We start from the raw sequence: 20734 nt of genomic DNA, 5'->3' as shown, positions 1-20734 counted from the left end.
CTCCCCCAGATGTGATCTTTTTGTGGCCGCATGTGGTTGGACACCTGAACTGCCCAATCAGTGACTTCCAATGAGGTCCGGAGCAGAGCAGAACTTTATATAAGCCTGAATGAGCTGAGCTTCCACGGGTCCACTCATCTCCATATAAGGGGACAAAAAGAAAACCTGTTACATCTGAAATCGCAGAGGCGCGAGTCCCCCCCACACTTTCTAACCTAATTTACAAATAGACATAAAATAAACATTTGTCTCCGGCTCTTTGAGAGGCCGATCTATCAGGTGAGTCCAAGCTTTGCTCTTAGGTTATTCCTGCAGCTCCAGAGATCAGGGTCTTTCTATTTTGTGCAGTTTTTTTTCTAGTCTTTATATTATAATTTAAGCGATTTGTGGAAGGTCCAAAGAAGCCCCCGTGAAGCTGCCCCCTGCCCCGCTGACAGGTCCTCTAACACCATGAAGAGAAATAATATTACAGGTCAGAATTGCTGAACTGCAAAACGAGCTCCATTTACCGACGAAAGGTGCAGATCTCAGAAGTCCCCCAAAGAGAGCCGGCCTCGGCGTCATTGTGGTGACGGGAGAATCATGGAGCCGGGAACCATTACTGAATTACATTTTTATCCCATTTCCTCGTTATTCAGTTTAGCAAAATGGTCCAGGCTCTTGGAAGAAGAGTAGGAAAAAAGAAAGCTGCATCCCTCCAGGGAGCGTGTCCGTGTGCGAGATGTGGCTGCGTCTTCTCATCCGCTCCTGTCTCGAGTGTTGTCCGTGTGTGAGATGTGGCTGCGTCTTCTCATCCGCTCCTGTCTCGAGTGTTGTCCGTGTGTGAGATGTGGCTGCGTCTTCTCATCCGCTCGTGTCTCGAGTGTTGTCCGTGTGCGAGATGTGGCTGCGTCTTCTCATCCGCTCCTGTCTCGAGTGTTGTCCGTGTGTGAGATGTGGCTGCGTCTTCTCATCCGCTCCTGTCTCGAGTGTTGTCCGTGTGTGAGATGTGGCTGCGTCTTCTCATCCGCTCGTGTCTCGAGTGTTGTCCGTGTGCGAGATGTGGCTGCGTCTTCTCATCCGCTCCTGTCTCGAGTGTTGTCCGTGTGTGAGATGTGGCTGCGTCTTCTCATCCGCTCCTGTCTCGAGTGTTGTCAGTGTGCGAGATGTGGTTGCGTCTTCTCATCCGCTCCTGTCTCGAGTGTTGTCCGTGTGCGAGATGTGGTTGCGTCTTCTCATCCGCTCCTGTCTCGAGTGTTGTCCGTGTGCGAGATGTGGTTGCGTCTTCTCATCCGCTCCTGTCTCGAGTGTTGTCCGTGTGTGAGATGTGGCTGCGTCTTCTCATCCGCTCCTGTCTCGAGTGTTGTCCGTGTGCGAGATGTGGTTGCGTCTTCTCATCCGCTCCTGTCTCGAGTGTTGTCCGTGTGCGAGATGTGGTTGCGTCTTCTCATCCGCTCCTGTCTCGAGTGTTGTCCGTGTGCGAGATGTGGTTGCGTCTTCTCATCCGCTCGTGTCTCGAGTGTTGTCAGTGTGCGAGATGTGGTTGCGTCTTCTCATCCGCTCCTGTCTCGAGTGTTGTCAGTGTGTGAGATGTGGTTGCGTCTTCTCATCCGCTCCTGTCTCGAGTGTTGTCCGTGTGTGAGATGTGGTTGCGTCTTCTCATCCGCTCGTGTCTCGAGTGTTGTCCGTGTGCGAAATGTGGTTGCGTCTTCTCATCCGCTCCTGTCTCGAGTGTAGTCCGTGTTGTGGCTGCGTCTTCTCATCCGCTCGTGTGTCGAGTGTTGTCTGTGTGCGAGATGTGGTTGCGTCTTCTCATCCGCTCGTGTCTCGAGTGTTGTCTGTGTGCGAGATGTGGCTGCGTCTTCTCATCCGCTCCTGTCTCGAGTGTTGTCAGTGTGCGAGATGTGGTTGCGTCTTCTCATCCGCTCCTGTCTCTAGTGTTGTCAGTGTGTGAGATGTGGCTGCGTCTTCTCATCCGCTCGTGTCTCGAGTGTAGTCCGTGTGTGAGATGTGGTTGCGTCTTCTCATCCGCTCCTGTCTCGAGTGTTGTCCGTGTTGTGGCTGCGTCTTCTCATCCGCTCCTGTCTCGAGTGTTGTCAGTGTGTGAGATGTGGCTGCGTCTTCTCATCCGCTCCTATCTCGAGTGTTGTCCGTGTGTGAGATATGGTTGCGTCTTCTCACCCGCTCGTGTCTCGAGTGTTGTCCGTGTTGTGGCTGCGTCTTCTCATCCGCTCGTGTGTCGAGTGTTGTCCGTGTGTGAGATATGGTTGCGTCTGCTCACCCGCTCCTGTCTCGAGTGTGTCCGTGTTGTGGCTGCGTCTTCTCATCCGCTCGTGTCTCGAGTGTTGTCCGTGTGCGAGATGTGGCTGCGTCTTCTCATCCGCTCGTGTCTCGAGTGTTGTCCGTGTGTGAGATGTGGCTGCGTCTTCTCATCCGCTCGTGTCTCGAGTGTTGTCCGTGTGTGAGATGTGGCTGCGTCTTCTCATCCGCTCGTGTCTCGAGTGTTGTCCGTGTGCGAGATGTGGCTGCGTCTTCTCATCCGCTCCTGTCTCGAGTGTTGTCAGTGTGTGAGATGTGGCTGCGTCTTCTCATCCGCTCGTGTGTCGAGTGTTGTCAGTGTGTGAGATGTGGCTGCGTCTTCTCATCCGCTCGTGTGTCGAGTGTTGTCTGTGTGCGAGATGTGGTTGCGTCTTCTCATCCGCTCGTGTCTCGAGTGTTGTCTGTGTGCGAGATGTGGCTGCGTCTTCTCATCCGCTCCTGTCTCGAGTGTTGTCAGTGTGTGAGATGTGGCTGCGTCTTCTCATCCGCTCCTGTCTCGAGTGTTGTCAGTGTGTGAGATGTGGTTGCGTCTTCTCATCCGCTCGTGTGTCAAGTGTTGTCTGTGTGCGAGATGTGGTTGCGTCTTCTCATCCGCTCCTGTCTCGAGTGTTGTCAGTGTGTGAGATGTGGCTGCGTCTTCTCATCCGCTCGTGTCTCGAGTGTAGTCCGTGTGTGACATGTGGTTGCGTCTTCTCATCCGCTCCTGTCTCGAGTGTTGTCCGTGTTGTGGCTGCGTCTTCTCATCCGCTGTTGTCTCGAGTGTTGTCCGTGTGTGAGATGTGGTTGCGTCTTCTCATCCGCTCCTGTCTCGAGTGTTGTCCGTGTTGAGGCTGCGTCTTCTCATCCGCTCCTGTCTCGAGTGTTGTCCGTGTGTGAGATGTGGCTGCGTCTTCTCATCCGCTCCTATCTCGAGTGTTGTCCGTGTGTGAGATATGGTTGCGTCTTCTCACCCGCTCGTGTCTCGAGTGTTGTTCGTGTTGTGGCTGCGTCTTCTCATCCGCTCGTGTGTCGAGTGTTGTCCGTGTGTGAGATATGGTTGCGTCTTCTCACCCGCTCCTGTCTCGAGTGTGTCCGTGTTGTGGCTGCGTCTTCTCATCCGCTCGTGTCTCGAGTGTTGTCCGTGTGCGAGATGTGGCTGCGTCTTCTCATCCGCTCCTGTCTCGAGTGTTGTCAGTGTGTGAGATGTGGCTGCGTCTTCTCATCCGCTCGTGTCTCGAGTGTTGTCCGTGTGTGAGATGTGGCTGCGTCTTCTCATCCGCTCGTGTCTCGAGTGTTGTCCGTGTGCGAGATGTGGCTGCGTCTTCTCATCCGCTCCTGTCTCGAGTGTTGTCAGTGTGTGAGATGTGGCTGCGTCTTCTCATCCGCTCCTGTCTCGAGTGTGTCCGTGTGTGAGATGTGGCTGTGTCTTCTCATCCGCTCGTGTCTCGAGTGTTGTCCGTGTGTGAGATGTGGCTGCGTCTTCTCATCCGCTCGTGTCTCGAGTGTTGTCCGTGTGTGAGATGTGGCTGCGTCTTCTCATCCGCTCGTGTCTCGAGTGTTGTCCGTGTGTGAGATGTGGCTGCGTCTTCTCATCCGCTCCTGTCTCGAGTGTTGTCCGTGTGTGAGATGTGGCTGCGTCTTCTCATCCGCTCCTGTCTCGAGTGTTGTCCGTGTGCGAGATGTGGTTGCGTCTTCTCATCCGCTCCTGTCTCGAGTGTTGTCCGTGTGTGAGATGTGGCTGCGTCTTCTCATCCGCTCCTGTCTCGAGTGTTGTCCGTGTGCGAGATGTGGTTGCGTCTTCTCATCCGCTCGTGTCTCGAGTGTTGTCAGTGTGCGAGATGTGGTTGCGTCTTCTCATCCGCTCCTGTCTCGAGTGTTGTCAGTGTGCGAGATGTGGTTGCGTCTTCTCATCCGCTCCTGTCTCGAGTGTTGTCCGTGTGTGAGATGTGGTTGCGTCTTCTCATCCGCTCGTGTCTCGAGTGTTGTCCGTGTGCGAGATGTGGTTGCGTCTTCTCATCCGCTCCTGTCTCGAGTGTTGTCCGTGTTGTGGCTGCGTCTTCTCATCCGCTCGTGTGTCGAGTGTTGTCTGTGTGCGAGATGTGGTTGCGTCTTCTCATCCGCTCGTGTCTCGAGTGTTGTCTGTGTGCGAGATGTGGCTGCGTCTTCTCATCCGCTCCTGTCTCGAGTGTTGTCAGTGTGCGAGATGTGGTTGCGTCTTCTCAACCGCTCGTGTCTCGAGTGTAGTCCGTGTGCGAGATGTGGTTGCGTCTTCTCATCCGCTCCTGTCTCGAGTGTTGTCCGTGTGTGAGATGTGGCTGCGTCTTCTCATCCGCTCGTGTCTCGAGTGTTGTCCGTGTTGTGGCTGTGTCTTCTCATCCGCTCGTGTCTCGAGTGTTGTCCGTGTTGTGGCTGCGTCTTCTCATCCGCTCCTGTCTCGAGTGTTGTCCGTGTTGTGGCTGCGTCTTCTCATCCGCTCCTGTCTCGAGTGTGTCCGTGTTGTGGCTGCGTCTTCTCATCCGCTCGTGTCTCGAGTGTTGTCCGTGTTGTGGCTGCGTCTTCTCATCCGCTCCTGTCTCGAGTGTTGTCCGTGTGTGAGATGTGGTTGCGTCTTCTCATCCGCTCGTGTCTCGAGTGTTGTCAGTGTGTGAGATGTGGCTGCGTCTTCTCATCCGCTCGTGTCTCGAGTGTTGTCCGTGTGTGAGATGTGGCTGCGTCTTCTGATCCGCTCGTGTCTCGAGTGTTGTCCGTGTGCGAGATGTGGCTGCGTCTTCTCATCCGCTCCTGTCTCGAGTGTTGTCAGTGTGTGAGATGTGGCTGCGTCTTCTCATCCGCTCGTGTCTCGAGTGTTGTCCGTGTGTGAGATGTGGCTGCGTCTTCTCATCCGCTCGTGTCTCGAGTGTTGTCCGTGTGCGAGATGTGGCTGCGTCTTCTCATCCGCTCGTGTCTCGAGTGTTGTCCGTGTGCGAGATGTGGCTGCGTCTTCTCATCCGCTCGTGTCTCGAGTGTTGTCCGTGTGCGAGATGTGGTTGCGTCTTCTCATCCGCTCCTGTCTCGAGTGTTGTCAGTGTGCGAGATGTGGTTGCGTCTTCTCATCCGCTCCTGTCTCGAGTGTTGTCCGTGTGTGAGATGTGGTTGCGTCTTCTCATCCGCTCGTGTCTCGAGTGTTGTCCGTGTGCGAGATGTGGTTGCGTCTTCTCATCCGCTCCTGTCTCGAGTGTTGTCCGTGTTGTGGCTGCGTCTTCTCATCCGCTCGTGTGTCGAGTGTTGTCTGTGTGCGAGATGTGGTTGCGTCTTCTCATCCGCTCCTGTCTCGAGTGTTGTCCGTGTGTGAGATGTGGCTGCGTCTTCTCATCCGCTCGTGTGTCGAGTGTTGTCTGTGTGCGAGATGTGGTTGCGTCTTCTCATCCGCTCCTGTCTCGAGTGTTGTCCGTGTGTGAGATGTGGCTGCGTCTTCTCATCCGCTCCTGTCTCGAGTGTTGTCCGTGTGCGAGATGTGGTTGCGTCTTCTCATCCGCTCGTGTCTCGAGTGTTGTCAGTGTGCGAGATGTGGTTGCGTCTTCTCATCCGCTCCTGTCTCGAGTGTTGTCAGTGTGCGAGATGTGGTTGCGTCTTCTCATCCGCTCCTGTCTCGAGTGTTGTCCGTGTGTGAGATGTGGTTGCGTCTTCTCATCCGCTCGTGTCTCGAGTGTTGTCCGTGTGCGAGATGTGGTTGCGTCTTCTCATCCGCTCCTGTCTCGAGTGTTGTCCGTGTTGTGGCTGCGTCTTCTCATCCGCTCGTGTGTCGAGTGTTGTCTGTGTGCGAGATGTGGTTGCGTCTTCTCATCCGCTCGTGTCTCGAGTGTTGTCTGTGTGCGAGATGTGGCTGCGTCTTCTCATCCGCTCCTGTCTCGAGTGTTGTCAGTGTGCGAGATGTGGTTGCGTCTTCTCAACCGCTCGTGTCTCGAGTGTAGTCCGTGTGCGAGATGTGGTTGCGTCTTCTCATCCGCTCCTGTCTCGAGTGTTGTCCGTGTGTGAGATGTGGCTGCGTCTTCTCATCCGCTCGTGTCTCGAGTGTTGTCCGTGTTGTGGCTGTGTCTTCTCATCCGCTCGTGTCTCGAGTGTTGTCCGTGTTGTGGCTGCGTCTTCTCATCCGCTCCTGTCTCGAGTGTTGTCCGTGTTGTGGCTGCGTCTTCTCATCCGCTCCTGTCTCGAGTGTGTCCGTGTTGTGGCTGCGTCTTCTCATCCGCTCGTGTCTCGAGTGTTGTCCGTGTTGTGGCTGCGTCTTCTCATCCGCTCCTGTCTCGAGTGTTGTCCGTGTGTGAGATGTGGTTGCGTCTTCTCATCCGCTCGTGTCTCGAGTGTTGTCAGTGTGTGAGATGTGGCTGCGTCTTCTCATCCGCTCGTGTCTCGAGTGTTGTCCGTGTGTGAGATGTGGCTGCGTCTTCTGATCCGCTCGTGTCTCGAGTGTTGTCCGTGTGCGAGATGTGGCTGCGTCTTCTCATCCGCTCCTGTCTCGAGTGTTGTCAGTGTGTGAGATGTGGCTGCGTCTTCTCATCCGCTCGTGTCTCGAGTGTTGTCCGTGTGTGAGATGTGGCTGCGTCTTCTCATCCGCTCGTGTCTCGAGTGTTGTCCGTGTGCGAGATGTGGCTGCGTCTTCTCATCCGCTCGTGTCTCGAGTGTTGTCCGTGTGCGAGATGTGGCTGCGTCTTCTCATCCGCTCGTGTCTCGAGTGTTGTCCGTGTGCGAGATGTGGTTGCGTCTTCTCATCCGCTCCTGTCTCGAGTGTTGTCAGTGTGCGAGATGTGGTTGCGTCTTCTCATCCGCTCCTGTCTCGAGTGTTGTCCGTGTGTGAGATGTGGTTGCGTCTTCTCATCCGCTCGTGTCTCGAGTGTTGTCCGTGTGCGAGATGTGGTTGCGTCTTCTCATCCGCTCCTGTCTCGAGTGTTGTCCGTGTTGTGGCTGCGTCTTCTCATCCGCTCCTGTCTCGAGTGTTGTCCGTGTTGTGGCTGCGTCTTCTCATCCGCTCCTATCTCGAGTGTTGTCCGTGTGTGAGATGTGGCTGCGTCTTCTCATCCGCTCGTGTCTCGAGTGTTGTCCGTGTTGTGGTTGCGTCTTCTCATCCGCTCGTGTCTCGAGTGTTGTCCGTGTTGTGGCTGCGTCTTCTCATCCGCTCCTGTCTCGAGTGTTGTCCGTGTTGTGGCTGCGTCTTCTCATCCGCTCGTGTCTCGAGTGTTGTCCGTGTGCGAGATGTGGCTGCGTCTTCTCATCCGCTCGTGTCTCGAGTGTTGTCCGTGTGCGAGATGTGGCTGCGTCTTCTCATCCGCTCGTGTCTCGAGTGTTGTCCGTGTGTGAGATGTGGCTGCGTCTTCTCATCCGCTCCTGTCTCGAGTGTTGTCCGTGTGTGAGATGTGGCTGCGTCTTCTCATCCGCTCGTGTCACGAGTGTTGTCCGTGTTGTGGCTGCGTCTTCTCATCCGCTCGTGTCTCGAGTGTTGTCAGTGTGTGAGATGTGGCTGCGTCTTCTCATCCGCTCCTGTCTCGAGTGTTGTCTGTGTGTGAGATGTGGCTGCGTCTTCTCATCCGCTCGTGTCTCGAGTGTTGTCAGTGTGAGAGATATGGTTGCGTCTTCTCATCCGCTCGTGTCTCGAGTGTTGTCTGTGTGTGAGATGTGGTTGCGTCTTCTCATCCGCTCCTGTCTCGAGTGTTGTCCGTGTGCGAGATGTGGCTGCGTCTTCTCATCCGCTCCTATCTCGAGTGTTGTCAGTGTGTGAGATGTGGCTGCGTCTTCTCATCCGCTCGTGTCTCGAGTGTTGTCCGTGTTGTGGCTGCGTCTTCTCATCCGCTCGTGTCTCGAGTGTAGTCCGTGTGCGAGATGTGGTTGCGTCTTCTCATCCGCTCCTGTCTCGAGTGTTGTCCGTGTGTGAGATGTGGCTGCGTCTTCTCATCCGCTCGTGTCTCGAGTGTTGTCCGTGTTGTGGCTGCGTCTTCTCATCCGCTCGTGTCTCGAGTGTAGTCCGTGTGCGAGATGTGGTTGCGTCTTCTCATCCGCTCCTGTCTCGAGTGTTGTCCGTGTGTGAGATGTGGCTGCGTCTTCTCATCTGCTCGTGTCTCGAGTGTTGTCCGTGTTGTGGCTGTGTCTTCTCATCCGCTCCTGTCTCGAGTGTTGTCCGTGTTGTGGCTGTGTCTTCTCATCCGCTCCTATCTCGAGTGTTGTCCGTGTGTGAGATGTGGCTGCGTCTTCTCATCCGCTCGTGTCTCGAGTGTTGTCCGTGTTGTGGTTGCGTCTTCTCATCCGCTCGTGTCTCGAGTGTTGTCCGTGTTGTGGCTGCGTCTTCTCATCCGCTCCTGTCTCGAGTGTTGTCCGTGTTGTGGTTGCGTCTTCTCATCCGCTCGTGTCTCGAGTGTTGTCCGTGTTGTGGCTGCGTCTTCTCATCCGCTCCTGTCTCGAGTGTTGTCCGTGTTGTGGCTGCGTCTTCTCATCCGCTCGTGTCTCGAGTGTTGTCCGTGTTGTGGCTGCGTCTTCTCATCCGCTCCTGTCTCGAGTGTTGTCCGTGTTGTGGTTGCGTCTTCTCATCCGCTCGTGTCTCGAGTGTTGTCCGTGTTGTGGCTGCGTCTTCTCATCCGCTCCTGTCTCGAGTGTTGTCCGTGTTGTGGCTGCGTCTTCTCATCCGCTCCTGTCTCGAGTGTTGTCCGTGTTGTGGCTGCGTCTTCTCATCCGCTCCTATCTCGAGTGTTGTCCGTGTGTGAGATGTGGCTGCGTCTTCTCATCCGCTCGTGTCTCGAGTGTTGTCCGTGTTGTGGTTGCGTCTTCTCATCCGCTCGTGTCTCGAGTGTTGTCCGTGTTGTGGCTGCGTCTTCTCATCCGCTCCTGTCTCGAGTGTTGTCCGTGTTGTGGCTGCGTCTTCTCATCCGCTCCTGTCTCGAGTGTTTGAGAGCGAGGCTGCTCGATGTATTATGTGACTGGTATTAGACTCAGTCCTGCAGATTTTCACTGGTTTTCAAACATTAAACCTTTTTCTCTCCATTACACAGGACTATGTGCTGTGGAGTCTCCACTGGATCCTGTCCCTGTTACCAGCGTTTCCTTCATTCCCCCACCACCCCCTCCAAAAAACGCTGCCCGGATGCTGGCGCTGGCATTGGCAGAGTCTGCACAACAAGCTTCCAGTCAAAAGAGACCCCCCTACCTACAATTCATGGAGCTGCCACTGCCTCCGCCACCAGAAGAGGAGCCGCCCGATCTCCCAGCACAGCCGGTATTCCCAGCACTGATGTCGGCAGCGGCCGTGTCTCCAGAGAGAAGTCCCATGTACTCTACAGTCACCACTCCCGTCACATCATCCTTCTCCATCACCACCATCTCGTACAGTCCAGTGAGAAGCCAAAATCCCCTGCCAGGAGACAGCCCGTCCGCCGTTACCCCAGGACTCAGCCCCTCATCTCAGGTTTGTTTTGGATTCATTGTAGGGTAAAAATGACCTGGCCGCATTGAATTTTCTGGTCCGTACGATTAGGATAACAAACTTAAACTTTTTTTTCTTCAAGTAGCAAAACAAAAAAAGAATATGGCAGTGAACACACACGGGTGCCAGCAACCAAGCCATTAAAGTGCCACTGTCGTGAATGCTGCGGCCATTGACTGTGGCATTCATATGGTTAAACAGCAATGACTGTCGCCAACTCCGGTCGGTGCTTAGATGCTGGGCCCTGTGCAGGCGCCGCTTGTTGATGCTGTTCGATGCCCCGGCCGGCGCAGGCTCGGCTCGGCACAGCAGCCCCGGCCGTCGCAGGCTCGGCTCAGCAGCCCCTGCCGGCGCAGGCTCGGCTCAGCAGCCCCGGCCGGCGCAAGGCTCGGCTCAGCAGCCCCGGCCGGCGCAGGGCTCGGCTCAGCAGCCCCGGCCGGCGCAGGGCTCGGCTCAGCAGCCCCGGCCGGCGCAGGGCTCGGCTCAGCAGCCCCGGCCGGCGCAGGGCTCGGCTCAGCAGCCCCGGCCGGCGCAGGGCTCGGCTCAGCAGCCCCGGCCGGCGCAGGGCTCGGCTCAGCAGCCCCGGCCGGCGCAGGGCTCGGCTCAGCAGCCCCGGCCGGCGCAGGGCTCGGCTCAGCAGCCCCGGCCGGCGCAGGGCTCGGCTCAGCAGCCCCGGCCGCTGCAGGCTCGGCTCAGCAGCCCCAGCCGGTGCAGGGTCCGGTGCAGGCTCAGCAGCTCCGGTCTGTACACCCACACCTGCAGAGCCATACGGGGATGTTAGGAAGGTTGTGGATGTAAATCCCTTTGATTTGTACAGATGATGATTTTGTTTTCTGTCCTTTTGTGTTGAAGGTCCCCGGGTCCATTCCTCCTGAGGAGATGATGCCTCCTGGGCCATGTGAAATGAACTCCAGCTACCCCATAGAATTGTGTTCTCCACCTCCTTCCTTGGATAGACCCAGCTCAAGACCTCATTTTCACCAGCGCTCAGAGTCTTTTCCGTCCCATCCTACACATACGACCGGACCACCAGCCCCACCAGTCAGGACCATGGAGAGTCGTCTGGCCACCGCCCTACACTCCAACTATAATGATGCCATCACAGCCAGCAATTATCACTCTTTCCTGAGTACAATCACGCTGCCGTCATCGCTGGAGGATGCACTGCCCCGGCAAAACTATGCAGCAAATGTGAAGTCAGAGAGCCTGATGGAGCAAGGTGCCAGCTACAGACAGCCCCATCTCTCCCAGCCCAAGACGGAAGAGAAGCTTGAACTTGGTGATGGATACCAGCACACGTATCAGCCCTCCTCGAAGCCAGAGAACATAGAGCTCTCGTACAGGAATCCATATCCGCCCCAACTGGAAGCAGAGACTCTCAATGAGCGATTTGATACTTTTGTGCACCCTAAACCCTCCTTGGTCCCCAAGTCTTACAAGGCGGACAGTGCTCCACTACATATGCCAACACAACCTTATGTGTCCCGCTGTGAAACGCCCTCCTCAAATTCTACCCTTTATGGCACCTACATCAACCAAGCCAAGCATCCAGGACTACAGCATTCTCGCTCAAGGAGTCGACCGGATTATATGTCATCCTTGAGTCCAAGTCTACGCACCTACTCAGAGGAAGCGCCACCATATCCTACAATACGACGGGTCCAATCCTTGCATGTGCCTATGCAACCTCCACCACCTCCCATGCGTACAGTTCCTATTTCCAGAACAGAGGTCCCTCCCGATGATGAGCCCGCATACTGCCCACGGCCCGTCTACCAGTACAAGGCATGTCCGCCCTTCACTTCTTCCTCAGATTATCACGTCACTCAGCTGCAGCCTTACTTTGAGAATGGCAGGGTGCATTACCGGTACAGTCCCTTCTCGGGCAGCACCACGTATTACTCTGCAGACGGCACCTTCTATGATATGGACCCTTACAGCACATTGCGCTTGCGGCAGTACCACCTCTATCCTAGTCGTGACTTTGCATCTTATACTACACGATTGCAGCCCAAGTCCACTTATCGGGCAGCGGCGTTGGCACCGTACCCCAGAGGAAGTCTGCGTGAGCACAATTTCATTAGCAGAGATGTCCCCCCTGCATTGCCCCCTGATCATCCTAGACCTATTCACATTTCCTGGGATATGGAGGATATGGACAGATACAGATTACAGTCATTGAGACGTGAGAACAGAACGCGACAGAGACCTAAGGGACCGGTCATGTCTCAGTATGATAACGTTACCCCATCCTTAGTGGAGGATATAGCTGGACTGGATGTCATACATCTGAGGAGCAGGTCTGACCCCGGAAAAACACCAGGACTTCTTAGTGTCGCTGAATCGAAAGATGTTCGCTATGTGGGAAGGGCAGACGCTGATGAACGCCTAGCACATCCTCTCCCGTCTTATGGAAATGGCCCCCAGGATAAACCGTCCCTTCCCCAGAAGCAGAGTGGAGGGTCTAGGAATCGCATACAGCACGACTTTACCTCTGAGCACCGGCCCCCAGCCCAGCAGGACGCTGGACGTAACGGCCCTCCATTCCCACCTGCTGAATACAGCTCCAAGACATTGCCACTGCCTTCTGAAGTCCAATACAAGTCCTCAACCAGTAAATACAATGTGAATCCACAGGAACCAATGAGGCTGAATCACAAGGAGATGAGACAGTCTGAGGACAAGGAGCGGTCCCTCTCCAGACCGCCGGACACGTCACACAGAGACTGTTACAGAGAGGACACCGCTCAGTATGTCACCGCTCCACCCAAACCAGAGAGGAGCCACAGCCTCAGGGCCAGCCACAACCCAGAGATTGTGGAGAGGGACGCTGCCATCTTCTACCCCTACCAAACACTCCATGGAAAGCTGCACAGCTCCATAAGTGCTCTGTCCCAGTACGACAACGTGGCAGATTACCATTCCATCCCCCACCATCGCTCAACAAGCCAATCTAACCCTAATGCCTTCCCCCTCCCTCATGGCCGGACCTATGCGACTGCCCTGGGCCAGGGAGCTTTTCTGGCCGCGGAGTTGTCCCTGCAGAGGCCAGAAGCAAAAGTCCATGTGGAGTGAGGTGCTGACTACGGGAGGGTTCATGGTGGGAAGAGGACTTCATTCTTATTAGGCAGACCCCTGCTGGACAGTGGACTGTTTTATTTTTGCAAATGACAAAAAAAAAAAAATGTAAAAAAAAATTGAAATTAAACCAAATCCTAGTAGAGACACGCTAACGTCAGTCCACACACAAGTAGCAATACACACGGCCCGGCGGCGCCCATCGTTACATGACCGTTCCATGTTGTAAACAGTGATGTCACAATCCTGTACCGTTCGTCCCCATTGGTGTCCTTCCTAAATGTGAGGAGGAATAAAGACCTGCTATTTAATCCATATTGGGTTTGTTGTGTATATGAGACATGACATTTATACCGCTGTGGTACGCCCCATGTTACCGCCTCTTCACGTGGCTTCCTTATCCTTGGATTTTATTTTACCCCTATGTAAAGGTTCATTTATGAATGGTGGTCTCTGGATGGATATGGTCACCCCCTCTTATGCATGTGTACCCCAATGACAACATTCCCACCCTGTGTATTATAAGGACATTGTGCCCCTGGAAGGAGTAAAGTGGCCCGGCCGTGTGGCCACTGATGGTGGCTTCCAGGAGCGGCCCCTTCCCTGATCTTCCACATATAAAGGTAACAGCCATAACTAAAAGTCATAAACGTTCTGTGGGTTATTATTACTGTGTCTAACCTCCATTATTAGTGAGCGTTTCTTTCTCTTAGGGATGAGGATTGCAGAAAGTCTATATTTTTGTTGTATTCTTGGAATAAAGTTCTCCTCATTGTAGAGTTTTTCAGTTTTTATATCCACAATCCACCTGAATCACCTGTGATATATACTGTGGGCCCCAAAGACTGACAACAAGGACCAGCGGACGCCTCGGGAAATGCTCACACGTTGTACCGGTCCCCGGGGAATGATCACACGTTGTACCGGTCCCCGGGGAATGATCACACGTTGTACCGGTCCTCGGTGAATGATCACACGTTGTACCGGTCCCCGGGGAATGATCACACGTTGTACCGGTCCCCGGGGAATGATCACACGTTGTACCGGTCCCCGGGGAATGATCACACGTTGTACCGGTCCCCGGGAATGATCACACGTTGTACCGGTCCCCGGGAATGATCACACGTTGTACCGGTCCCCGGGGAATGATCACACGTTGTACCGGTTCCCGGGAATGATCACAGACCCCCGGCCATCTGCCATTGATGACCTATGGCGTCATGGGTCACATATTCCTATGCACACAACCCCTTTACAGACCCTACAACAGCTGATATCAATACAGTCGAGTGCTACATGGCTGATCTGTGGGGAGCGGGGGCTCATAATATGCCCCATGGGAGGGGGGGATACTGTGCCCCCACTGGAATCTTCATCTCCATGCACAACACGTTATGAAATTCAACTACAAAGTAGCTTAAATGTCAGACATTCAATGAGCATTTATAAACCAAAAACCCAAATCACGCCAATCCCCCATTATCCTCCCCGTGGTAGTGGTCCTGGGTTTGAGGATCCCGCCTGGGTCACTGCCTTCGGCCAATCTCCCACAAGTCTCCACCGGACCAGGCCCTTGTCACATGGGGACAGGAGCCAGTATTGGGGCTTGCTCAGACCAGCGTATTATACGTCCATGTTACCATCATTATTCAATAGGGCTAATCAGAGGACAGATGGACAGCCTCATGCATTTCGGATGAGACTCGCCCCTTAGGGTCTATGGGTGAGGGAAAAAAGTAAAACCAATCTCATATGAATCATCTTTATAACATCCATTTTTTTTTTTTACAGGTACATTACAACTACTAAGGCTAAGTTCACACTTCTCTCCGTTGTGTGCTGGGGGCGGAGTTCAGAGGGCGGAGCTGAGGACGTCAGTGCCGCGGTCTGCATGGCTGGGGACGTGTGTGTGTGTGTGTGTGTGTGTGCGCACCTGCGGAGTGCGGGAGGGGAAGTGTCGGCCTCCTTGCACACTGTATCCAGGGTAAATATCGGGTAAAAGCACTTTTTGCTTGGTTACCCGATATTTATCTTGGATACCAGCTTAGCGCGGGCTCCCTGCACCCATAACCACTGTAAATATCGGGTAACTAACCAAAGCGCATTGCTTGGTTACCCGATGTTTATCCTGGGTACGGGTGCAGGGAGCCAGAGAGTGCATGCGCAACAAAATCCTACGGATCGCACTGCTCAAAAAACGTTACAGGCTGCGTTGCTCCCACCCGGCGGTCAGTTAAAAAATGACTGACCGCGACGCAGCGGATGCAACGCAGCATCATCAGTCGCAGTCCATCGCTAATAGAAGCCTATGGGGTAAAACAGGATTCCTGCAAAATATTTTGCAGGATACCGTAATTCCTCAAGGCGACGGATTGCGACTGATGCAAAACAACGCAAGTGTGAACTTAGCCTAATATTGGCAGTCGTCATCTGTGTATTAACATTTAATAATTAACTTCATGATTATTTTCCTGGTGTGAACATGGCCATACCCTGCCCTTACGCTGGAGCCTGGTCCAATATTGCGCCAGCTTTCTCTTGACAGATGTCTCCATTCACTGCCTGAAAGCAGATGCATTGAAATTAAATTCAGAATGCAAACAATGTATAAAATCCTTGCCTGATTTCCTCGCCCTCGGACGCCGGCTGACTCTCCGCATTGGTTATTTAGTGCCCGCTGCTCTTTGCTGCGTATACATTGTACTTGGCTATCGTCTTTTGCTGCGACTGTTCGAGGTTTCCGATGCTCCTTTCACACCACACAGGGTTTGCAGCTCTGCTTTGTAGGATGACGCTGAATAGTATAGTGTAGCATGCGCATAGCACCCGGGCACCAGGCCGAGGTCTGCATACTGTTACTGTAGAGGAAAGCGCAGACTACACAGTGCCGAAAAACAGTCCTGACTATGGCGACTGACCGCTGCAAGCCTGAACCTATGCCCCGGACAATGTCCCAAACCATGTGTACCTGGCATAAATCAGCGAAGCTTCAACCCCCATCATCCGCTGCCATCAGGGACCAGACTAATCGTCAATCATACAGAATGCGCCTCTTCTAAATCAATCTGAACAATTGTAATGTTATGGCTTCTTAGCCACATAAAAAGATTCATAGAAGAAATGGCTTCTGGGGATTATGGTTTTGCCCCAGTTACCGAATCCTCGTAAAGCTGTAATAATCCCTGGTACCAATAGTGCAATTTCCAACCTAAAACCTACCTGTGGCTCCAGCTCCAACACACGGTGATAGCGATGACAACAGATGCCATTCTATACTGACGTCTCATGACTTCCATAAGTGCAGTCCATTGTGGGGTACTAAACATTATACGGCCCCCAGTGATGCCCTCCTGCGTCAGGCAGTGATGGAATCGGCCTATACTGCCTGGCTGGTGATGTGTAGTGCTCTGGCGCCACCTTCTGGCCACAATATAGCATCACACAGCCTTGCACAGGATTATAAGTGACTCGGAGCCCGGGCTCTGCTATCTTTAGCTGGGTTTTGTGTATAACGCATTGTTTCGTACACAATTATACATAAATTCCCTCATCTGTCAATGTTTTACTGATGTCACACCCTTATTGTATATATCTTTGGCTTCTGATTTTTCAGTGTACACCAGGGCTGTGGCTTGGGGAAGCCGATCCTCTGTCTCCAATGTGCAGAGGACGAGCGTCGCTACCGATGCTGTACATACAGCGCAGCACAAACTCCCCTCCACCAGAAGCCGAGATCTGAGGATCAGCACAAACTCCCCTCCACCAGAAGCCGAGAGCTGAGGATCAGCACAGACTCCCCTCCACCAGAAGCCGAGAGCTGAGGATCAGCACAGACTCCCCTCCACCAGAAGCCGAGAGCTGAGGATCAGCACAGACTCCCCTCCACCAGAAGCCGAGAGCTGAGGATCAGCACAGACTCCCCTCCACCAGAAGCCGAGATCTGAGGATCAGCACAGACTCCCCTCCACCAGAAGCCGAGAGCTGAGGATCAGCACAGACTCCCCTCCACCAGAAGCCGAGAGCTGAGGATCAGCACAGACTCCCCTCCACCAGAAGCCGAGAGCTGAGGATCAGCACAGACTCCCCTCCACCAGAAGCCGAGAGCTGAGGATCAGCACAGACTCCCCTCCACCAGAAGCCGAGAGCTGAGGATCAGCACAGACTCCCCTCCACCAGAAGCCGAGAGCTGAGGATCAGCACAGACTCCCCTCCACCAGAAGCCGAGAGCTGAGGATCAGCACAGACTCCCCTCCACCAGAAGCCGAGATCTGAGGATCAGCACAGACTCCCCTCCACCAGAAGCCGAGAGCTGAGGATCAGCACAGACTCCCCTCCACCAGAAGCCGAGAGCTGAGGATCAGCACAGACTCCCCTCCACCAGAAGCCGAGAGCTGAGGATCAGCACAGACTCCCCTCCACCAGAAGCCGAGATCTGAGGATCAGCACAGACTCCCCTCCACCAGAAGCCGAGAGCTGAGGATCAGCACAGACTCCCCTCCACCAGAAGCCGAGAGCTGAGGATCAGCACAGACTCCCCTCCACCAGAAGCCGAGAGCTGAGGATCAGCACAGACTCCCCTCCACCAGAAGCCGAGAGCTGAGGATCAGCACAGACTCCCCTCCACCAGAAGCCGAGAGCTGAGGATCAGCACAGACTCCCCTCCACCAGAAGCCGAGAGCTGAGGATCAGCACAGACTCCCCTCCACCAGAAGCCGAGAGCTGAGGATCAGCACAGACTCCCCTCCACCAGAAGCCGAGATCTGAGGATCAGCACAGACTCCCCTCCACCAGAAGCCGAGAGCTGAGGATCAGCACAGACTCCCCTCCACCAGAAGCCGAGAGCTGAGGATCAGCACAGACTCCCCTCCACCAGAAGCCGAGAGCTGAGGATCAGCACAGACTCCCCTCCACCAGAAGCCGAGAGCTGAGGATCAGCACAGACTCCCCTCCACCAGAAGCCGAGATCTGAGGATCAGCACAGACTCCCCTCCACCAGAAGCCGAGAGCTGAGGATCAGCACAGACTCCCCTCCACCAGAAGCCGAGAGCTGAGGATCAGCACAGACTCCCCTCCACCAGAAGCCGAGAGCTGAGGATCAGCACAGACTCCCCTCCACCAGAAGCCGAGATCTGAGGATCAGCACAGACTCCCCTCCACCAGAAGCCGAGAGCTGAGGATCAGCACAGACTCCCCTCCACCAGAAGCCGAGATCTGAGGATCAGCACAGACTTCTATAGGACGTGTCATAACGTCCAGACATTGTCACTGAACGATTCCGCACATTCTGCATTGCACGCGGCACCCAATTTATACTATATTTTGGGAGTTGAAGCCGGTCCATTTTATGCCGACTCCACAGCTTTGGTTTACACACTTAGGACACGAGCGTGAAAAACGGACGAGTGCAGTATGAGAAAGTCTGGCATTGCGCTCTGACCAATGTTAGCCAATGAGGGGCAGCAGTTGGGCAGCTTTTCTCATACAAATTCTGGATGCGAGAAAAGTTGCAACATGCTGCGATTTTCTGCGAGAGCCGTATCACTCGCACCCATTGAAGTGAATGGGTGCGAGAGAAACATCGGACTGCACCCGGATGTTATCCCAGTATGCAGTGCGATACACGCACAGACTGACAATGGAGGTTGTGGAGGGATTAACCCCTCCCTCTCCTCCGCAGCGCCCGTCCTCAGCTTCATAGCTGTGACCAGATTGCAAGATAGGTCACAGTCACATGACACTCGGCTCACGCTCACAGCAGAGTCTGAGCCGGGGGTCATTAGCATATCACATCACATGCCATACGCTCGTGTGACTCCAGCCTTTATCCTGTGATGGTGACCACAAATTTAAAAAGAACTGTCCACTATTTTTCTATTGACCTCGTCTTAGGCTAGATATTCAATATAAGATCAGTGGTCGTCCAACACCCGCACCCCACTGATCAGCTGTCCTAGTGCAGACCAGCCACTATTCACATAAGGGCAGATCAGCTGCAGTGCCCCGCAGCGGAGACCACCGCACAGGCCCCTGCTCATTGCCCCACAGCGGAGACCACCGCACAGGCCCCTGCTCATTGCCCCACAGCGGAGACCACCGCACAGACCCCTGCTCATTGCCCCGCGGTGGAGACCACAGCACAGGCCCCTGCTCATTGCCCCACGGTGGAGACCACCGCACAGGCCCCTGCTCATTGCCCCGCGGTGGAGACCACCGCACAGGCCCCTGCTCATTACCCCGCGGCGGAGACCACCGCACAGGCCCCTGCTCATTGCCCCGCGGTGGAGACCACCGCACAGGCCCCTGCTCATTGCCCCGCGGTGGAGACCACCGCACAGGCCCCTGCTCATTGCCCCGCCTGTGCTTAGTAGGGAAGCACAGAATGAGATGTCTGCTATTCCTCAGTGGCCGTCACTTGCAGTGTGAAATGGATCGCAGTTCAGTTCTGTGCACATTCATCAATCCTCGCCTCCGCACGGCTTATCTATAAGGCTACTTTCACACTTGCGTTATTTTCCTTCCGTTACAATCCGCCCTTTTGGGAAACAGCGGAATCCGTTAACGGATTCCGCTGTTTCCCATAGACTTGTATGGTTGACGGATTGTACCAAAAGGAGCTGCGTTGCTTCCGCTGGGCGACGCTCCGTTGCTTCCGCCCAGCGGGAGGAACGCAGCATGTAACGTTATTTTGAGCAGCGGAATCCTCTGGATTTCACTGCGCATGCTCTTTTTTTTTTTTTTTTTTTTTTTTTTTTTTTTTTTTTAAATCAAACTTTATTTTGGCTCGCGGTGGCCGAACGTTCAGCTGAGCGCCCGGCCGTCGGCAAGCGACAGCGCTCAGCTGAATGACCGGCCACCAGCATGCCCGGCCGCCGGCAAGTCACAGCGCTCAGCTGAGCGCCCGCCCGCCGGCATGCCCGGGCGCCGGCAAGTGACAGCGATCAGCTGATCACCCGGCGGCCGGCTGCAGGGAGCGATCAGCTGATCACCCGGCGGCCGGGAGCGATCAGCTGATCACCCGGCGGCCGGGAGCGATCAGCTGATCACCCGGCAGCCGGCTGCAGGGAGCGATCAGCTGATCACCCGGCAGCCGGGAGCGATCAGCTGATCACCCGGCGGGCGGGAGCGATCAGCTGATCACCCGGCGGCCGGCTACTGGGAACAATCAGCTGATCACCCAGCGGCCGGCTGCAGGGAACGATCAGCTGATCGTTCACTATAGTCTGCCGCTGGTAAAACCGGGAAAAAAAAAAAAAAAAATCAAAACGAATTGCGTTGTTTTGCAGCATCCGTTGTGTCACTATATGCAACACATCCGTTGCATCCGTTACACAACGCAATGCAACGGATACCGTTCAACGCAAGTGTGAAAGTAGCCTTACACGCACATACCTGCCGTGCGACGTCCCTCTGGCCGGCGACCCGCCTCCTTCCTTAGGGGGCGGGTCGTGCGGCGTCACAGTGACGTCACACGGCAGGCGGCCAATTGAAGTGGAGGGGCGGAGATGAGCAGGATGTAAACATCCCACCCACCTCCGTCCTTCTCATTACAGCCGGGAGGCAGGTAAGATGAAGTTCCTCGCTCCTGCGGCTTCATACACAGCGATGTGTGCGGCCGCAGGAGCGAGGAACTACATCGTACCTGTCGCTGCACGGGCATTATGGAAATGTCGGAGGCTGCAGCGATGATACGATGACGACGATTTTGCGCTCGTTCATCGTATCATCTAGGATTTACACACTACGACATCGCAAGTGACGCCGGATGTGCGTCACTTTCGATTTGACCCCACCGACATCGCACCTGCGATGTCGTAGTGTGCAAAGCCCGCCTAACACTACACATCTGTACATGGGGTTTAGGAAGCGACATTTCTATATGTCCATACAATAAACAGTGCCAGCACTTGTGTGGACACCATCAGGACGGGTTTTCAGCCG

General features: G+C 54.7%; 1 protein-coding gene across 9 annotated transcripts in view; it reads left to right on the top strand.

Annotated features, from left to right (window-relative positions):
* ARHGAP32 (Rho GTPase activating protein 32) overlaps positions 1–13573 on the top strand; it is a 300910-nt gene extending 287337 nt beyond the window's left edge. For all 9 annotated transcript variants that reach the window (XM_075327856.1, XM_075327861.1, XM_075327859.1 and 6 more), the window contains 2 exons: positions 9288–9700; positions 10571–13573. In XM_075327856.1, the coding sequence (XP_075183971.1) occupies positions 9288–9700; positions 10571–12793 (2636 nt within the window). In that variant the 3' untranslated portion in view covers positions 12794–13573. The remainder of the gene's footprint in view (positions 1–9287; positions 9701–10570) is intronic.
* The last annotated feature ends 7161 nt before the right edge of the window (positions 13574–20734 follow it).

Source organism: Anomaloglossus baeobatrachus, chromosome 11, assembly GCF_048569485.1.
Source record: "Anomaloglossus baeobatrachus isolate aAnoBae1 chromosome 11, aAnoBae1.hap1, whole genome shotgun sequence".
NCBI classification, from domain to species: Eukaryota; Metazoa; Chordata; class Amphibia; order Anura; family Aromobatidae; genus Anomaloglossus; species Anomaloglossus baeobatrachus.
Note: the sequence above shows the minus strand (reverse complement) of the source record. Positions and strands in the feature narration are given on the sequence as shown.